The following is a 5,821-nucleotide window of genomic DNA, read 5'->3' on the forward strand; positions in this document are numbered from 1 at the left end:
CTTTCTGCCTGCCTGCCTGCCTGCCTGCCTGCCTGCCTACTTGTCTTGATTGTGTTGTATCGGGCATTGCATGCCTTCAGCCCTTCTCCATCGTGTACTTGGCAACCAACCCCCTCCTTCATACACACACACGCACACACACACACACATACACACACACACACACACCCTCTCTCGCTGTCTCTCTTGTGTCAGGATGACGACAGAGTACAAGTCGAAGCTGCAGAAGCTGGCGAAGGACATTCTTGAAAAGTACAAGGTTGGTGTGGAATGTGCTCACGGTACCACGTGTCGTGTCGCCTCTGCTGTGATGTGATGCGTTGTCCCCTCTCGTGCTCACGTTTCGCTTGTGGGTCACCTTTCCCCCTCCTATCAACCGCCAACACGCACACGCATACACGAACACACACACACACACACACACACACACACACACACACACATTCACACGCGCGCATACACACACCTGCATTCACGTCACAGCATCAGGCCCGCAACATCCGCAACAAGTACGTGGCGCAGCTGAAGAAGAGCGATGCAACAAAGGACGACAAGCGGCACATCGAAACATATGTGCGATTGCAATAGCAGTGCTTGCTTGCATGAACTGCTGTTTGATGGTTTGTTCTTTGAAAGCTTTCGGCACTGTGTCGACTACTTGTGCTTCTCCTTACTCACACGTATCTACACACACATGCACACATGCGTACACACGTATCACACACATACACACACACACACACATTCCCACGCATTCCCACGCATCAGATTCAGCAGTGCATGGACGGGCATTTGCGAACGATGGACGCTGCGTATGAAGCCAAACACAAGGCCCTCTCTTCGTGAACGTGGCCACACACGTTGCGTAAACACTTGAACTCGACATGATGATGGTGGCGGCGGAGAGGTGTGCTGGAAGCCAGAGGCAGGAACGTGAGGACAGCATCGTGGACACACACAAACACACACACATCCACGCACACACACCAACAACAACAACAACAACAACAACAACAACAACACCAACAACAACAACAGACAAACAATCAAACAAAACACTCGCCCCTCCCTGCCTTGAAACCAACTTCTTGAGGTCGTGTTGGGCGCGTGTCAGGTTGCGTAGTGGTGGCGAATCTTTCGTGAATTTTTTCCGTTCGCGCCCGTGATTGCACACGCACACACACACAAAACTTGGCTGGGTTGGGTGAGGCATGACGTGTGACGCGATGTGGCCTTGGTGACCAACAAGTGCTTGAGCGGGCGAGTTGGTTGTGCTTCTTCTTGCTTTTGCCTTTGCCTTGCTACTTTTGTGTCTGGCTCACTCCCTCGCTTGCTTGCTCACCTTTCTCCTCTTGCTTGGCATACAAAAACAAACACACGCACGCTTTCACTAGCCCACTCCAGGACACGTACTGTTGCCTCTCTCTGTGTGTTCTGGTGGGTGAGTCGCTTCTTTGCTTTTGCCTCTTTTGTTTTCTTCTCCGTATGTCATCATCATCTCCCATCCCCACCCACCCACACTGACCGCGAACCACGTGCGACCCACATTTCATCATATCCAACCAAAGAACCCAAACTCTTACACACCACAACCACACCACAACTTCACACACCCCACCACAACCACAGCACCCCAACCTGCGCGGCATCTCACCACACATCAGAGCTGACGAGCCAATCAACCACCCAATCACCACCCAATCACCAACTAGCCGGCATCGAGCAGCAGCTGCACGACTTCAAGAACTTGTGACATAAAGCCGCCGTCACCTCGTCCAACCAAAACCTTCACCCCGATCCACCCTTTGGTCAGGATATTTGTGCTGGTTGTCAATGCGGTCCTTGAGCCAACCAAAACCCGTTTGATCTCACATCCACCATTGCGTTCACACACACACACACACACACACACACACACACGTGCATATGCACATTGCTTCATTCATTTCCACACATACACACATCCATCAATCCATTTCCGCATTCAACCGTGTTTTCGCCTCGCACACCATCTCTTTCCAACGTCCGCGACTTGTCGCCACCCCCTCTCTCCACTTCTTGGTACGTTCTCGCGCACGCGTGTGCTCGTGTCTGGGCGTCATGTGTGTGATATGTGCGTGTGTCAATGCCACGTCAACCGCGGTTTGGTGTGCGTTTGCATCGTGCACCATTCATGCCGATGACATCAGCGCAAGTTTCCATGTATCTGATGGGAACCAACAACGCAATACACACACACAACACATGGGCTGCTGGTGTTTATGATTGTGGTGCACACGTTCACACGTTTCCCCCTTTGCCGTGCATTTTCTTTATTCAACACCACCATCTTCGCTCACCTCACTTTCCCTTGTGCCCTTGGCGACCGTGCTGGTCCCATCGTGACACACACACACACACACACACACACACACACACACACACACACGCACACACACACACATCCACACACACACACACATATACACACACACGCACACGCACACACACACGCACACAGATCTGCGCCCACTTCCACCCACTCCGCCGACATCCAGCATGACAACAGTAATGAGCGAGCAGAACCAGGTTGAGAACCCCCACACACACGTGGACGCGCTCAAGGATGAGCTGAGCGAGGCCCGCCACCGCCTCAACGACTTTGTCGCCTACGGCATCGGCGGCCTCCCCGTGCGTAAGGAGTCGATGCTCTTTCACGAGGTCAGCTGCATGGTGCGCCGCCCGCCCTTCACCCGCACGTCGCGCCGCAAGAACGTGCTGAAGAGCGTGGACTTTCCGGAAGGGTGCGAGTACGACGAGGCCGTCGTCGACAGACCGCTCCGCGTCATCCCCGAGGCGCTGCGGCAGCAGACGCACAGCTTCGGCTTCAACGCGCTTGAGATGACGCCGTCGCAGATGCTCGCGCACTGGTTCATCATGTTCCAGGAGTACGACCTGCTGTCCAAGTACAAGATCCACGGCGAGACGCTTCGCGACTACTTCCTCACCGTGCACAACGCGTACCGCACCAACACATACCACAACTTCAACCACGCCATGGACGTGGCCCAGTTTGCCTTTGCGCTCTTTGCCAACTCGGAGCAGCTGCGCACCAAGCTCTCCTCCCTCGACATCCTGTGCTGTCTCGTGCTCGGGCTCGCACACGACATGGACCACCCCGGCGTCAACAACGCCTTCCTCGTCAAGACGCGCGACCCCGTCGCCATGCTCTACAACGACCAGTCTGTGCTGGAGAACGCACACGCGGCGTCCCTCTTCCTCATGTTCCACAACAAGCCCACGTGCAACGTGCTGGCCAACGTGGAGGGCGACGAGTACTCGCAGGCGCGCAAGACCATTCTCCGAGGCATCCTTGCCACAGATATGGCCCGCCACTTTGCCCTCGTGAAGGTGCGTGTGTTGGGTTGTTGTTGTTGTTGTTGTTGTTATTATTATTATTATTGTTGTTGTTGTTGTTGTTGTTGTTGTTGTTGTTGTTGTTGTTGTTGTTGTTGTTGTTGTTGTTGTTGTTGTTGTTGTTGTTGTTGTTGTTTAAGTTGTGTTTGTGCCTGTCTGTCTGTCTGTATGTATGTGTGTTTGAGCCCTTGAGTAGTTGTTGTGTGCGCGTCTGTGTTTGTGTTTGTGTGCGCATGAGCAATGCGTTGTTGGTGTGGTGTGTTTCTACGCGTGCAACAACCACATCACCTACGTGTAACACTTATGCCCACCCATCATCACGCGTGTCACCACCACCAACAGGAGATTTCGGCGCACCAGTCGCTGACGGAGGTGGAGGAGGTCCCTGATGACGTGCGCATGTCCCTCATCGACTGCATCGCAAAGTCCGGCGACATCTGCCATCTCGTCAGTCCAGCACACACACGCGCACTTGCTGTTGGGGGATGGAGGGGAGGGTGGATTCTTTGCGCTGCTGCTTTGTGTATTGTGCATGCTGTGCTGTCAAATGCTGCTGCTGGCGCTTTTGTGACTGCCACTCTACCACCACCACCACCACCACCACTATCCCATCACCACTAAACCACTTCCTTCTCACCCCCACCACCACCCAAACAACATCCTTCTCACCACCACAACCACCACCACCAACACCAACATCATCAACCCCCAACAGGTGCGGCCGTGGCCCGTGGCCAAGGCGTGGGAGGACCTGGTGATGGAGGAGTTCTTTGAGCAGGGCGACTACGAGAAGCAGCTGGGTATGACGCCCGACGGGCTCTTTGACCGGGAGAAGTGCAAGGTGGCCAACTCGCAGTGCTGGTTCTACGACAACATGGGCAAGCCGCTGTTCAAGGCGCTGGAGCACCACGTGCCGACCACCGCCGCAACCCTCCTCGATGTCATGCAGGCAAACGTCTCAAAGTGGAAGGAAATGTGCTGAGCTGGTGTGGGGTGGGAGGTGGTGGTGACGTGGATGTGATGTGGATGGTAGATGGATGACGGGTGATGGTGTAGGTGGCAATCGTGTGCTGATGTGAGATGGGATGTGTGGCAAAACGTGCACACACACACACACACATGCATGCTTGTGCACACGCTGCTACTGCTGCTGCTGTTGATATGGATTTGGATTGGATGAGTGCTGGTATGCTGACTGGAGCGAACTAGAACGTGCTGGACATTGTGGTATTGCTGCTGTTTGTTTCCATGCTTCAACAACCCCTTCTTTTGTTTCTGTGTTGTTGTTTGTCCTTACGGAATTGGTGTGTGTGTGTGCGTGTTTGTGAGCGTGCGTGTGTGTGTGTGTGTGTGTACATGTGCGTGTACATGTGCGTGTGTGTTGTGGAATTGATGGAAGAAGTGAAAGCACAAGCAAAACTCGTCAAGTCGTTTATGATGTCGAAGGAGAGAAGTCAATTAACGGAGGAAGCGAACCAAGAACACACCATGGCTCATCATGCGAGGCGATACAAGCTCACAAGCAAGTATAACACACACACACACACACACACACACACACACACACACACACACACACACAATCACACACAATCACACACACACACACACACACACACACACACACACGCACAATCACCACGTCAGGTTATGAGAGAATGGGCAGCATGAAGGTGAGGGTCAGGTCATCGTGCAGCAGAAACAAAATCACGTTCCGTGAGCCAATGCCTGCACACATGGTGGTGGTTTGGATGGACACGATGTCAGGATGTCGAGATGTGAAATGTCCAATATCAGAACACGTACACAACACTGCACATGGTGTTCAACAACACATACAAAACACACGCATACATCACACAATCACACACACACACGCACATCCATGATGCCTACGTACTGAGCAAGAGGTTGTTCGAGTCGCCGAGACAGGCGCCGCCAATGAATTGCGCAATCTTGCGGGCGCTGATCTTCGCAGAGGCAAACGCTCCCGGTGGGCGGGGGTGTGTCGGTGTCTGGTTGTCGCCTACAATTCGTACGTGTGCATGTGAATGCGTGTTTGTGTGTGTGAGTTGAATGGTACGTGTGTGTGTGTAGGCATTCACTTGATTCCACAATCACGGCCACAAACACATCACACACCACACAGCACCGAACACGTCACACTATCACACACCCATCCCGACTCACGCCAGAGCGGGTTGTCCAGGTTGTTGAAACACGTCTTGACGGTGACAATCTCAGACTGCACCAGCAGCTCCAGCTCCCCGCGCATGTTCGCGCGCACCGTAATGTCTTGCCTGCAGGCACGGGTACAAGGATAAGGGAAGGGGCCGTGAAGGGAGGTGAAGTGTGTGTGTGTGTGTGTGTGTGTGTGTGTGTGTGTGTGTGTGTGTGTGTGTGTGTGTGTGTGTGTGTGTGTGTG

At 53.5% G+C, this 5,821-nt stretch overlaps 3 protein-coding genes across 5 annotated transcripts in view; 2 read left to right on the plus strand and 1 right to left on the minus strand.

The window, feature by feature from the left end:
• Nucleotides 1-196: 196 nt before the first annotated feature.
• On the plus strand, nucleotides 197-846 carry PTSG_09722 (uncharacterized protein; the record flags this gene model as incomplete). Its single annotated transcript, XM_004989020.1, has 3 exons — nucleotides 197-259; nucleotides 484-573; nucleotides 769-846. 3 exons carry the CDS (start codon nucleotides 197-199, stop codon nucleotides 844-846), a joined length of 231 nt encoding a protein of 76 aa, XP_004989077.1.
• A 414-nt stretch (nucleotides 847-1,260) lies between these two features.
• On the plus strand, nucleotides 1,261-4,827 carry PTSG_09723 (cAMP-dependent 3',5'-cyclic phosphodiesterase 4B). Of its 3 annotated transcripts, XM_012637643.1 has the most exons (5): nucleotides 1,261-1,437; nucleotides 1,713-1,808; nucleotides 2,538-3,390; nucleotides 3,739-3,843; nucleotides 4,112-4,827. In XM_012637643.1, exons 3-5 carry the CDS (start codon nucleotides 2,539-2,541, stop codon nucleotides 4,376-4,378), a joined length of 1,224 nt encoding a protein of 407 aa, XP_012493097.1. In that variant the 5' UTR covers nucleotides 1,261-1,437; nucleotides 1,713-1,808; nucleotide 2,538; the 3' UTR covers nucleotides 4,379-4,827. The 3 variants fall into 3 exon arrangements, with proteins under 3 accessions (XP_012493097.1, XP_012493098.1, XP_004989078.1); XM_012637644.1 differs by lacking the exon at nucleotides 1,261-1,437 and having other exon boundaries at nucleotides 1,785-2,061; nucleotides 2,501-3,390; XM_004989021.1 differs by lacking the exons at nucleotides 1,261-1,437; nucleotides 1,713-1,808 and having other exon boundaries at nucleotides 2,124-3,390.
• A 172-nt stretch (nucleotides 4,828-4,999) lies between these two features.
• PTSG_09724 (uncharacterized protein) overlaps nucleotides 5,000-5,821 on the minus strand; it is a 2,702-nt gene continuing 1,880 nt past the window's right edge. The window contains exons 7-9 of the mRNA XM_004989022.1: nucleotides 5,587-5,696; nucleotides 5,297-5,422; nucleotides 5,000-5,124 (exon numbers count right to left, since the gene is read on the minus strand). Of these exons, the coding sequence (XP_004989079.1) occupies nucleotides 5,045-5,124; nucleotides 5,297-5,422; nucleotides 5,587-5,696 (316 nt within the window). The 3' untranslated portion in view covers nucleotides 5,000-5,044. The remainder of the gene's footprint in view (nucleotides 5,125-5,296; nucleotides 5,423-5,586; nucleotides 5,697-5,821) is intronic.

This window comes from Salpingoeca rosetta, assembly GCF_000188695.1.
Source record: "Salpingoeca rosetta unplaced genomic scaffold supercont1.31, whole genome shotgun sequence".
Taxonomy (NCBI): Eukaryota; class Choanoflagellata; order Craspedida; family Salpingoecidae; genus Salpingoeca; species Salpingoeca rosetta.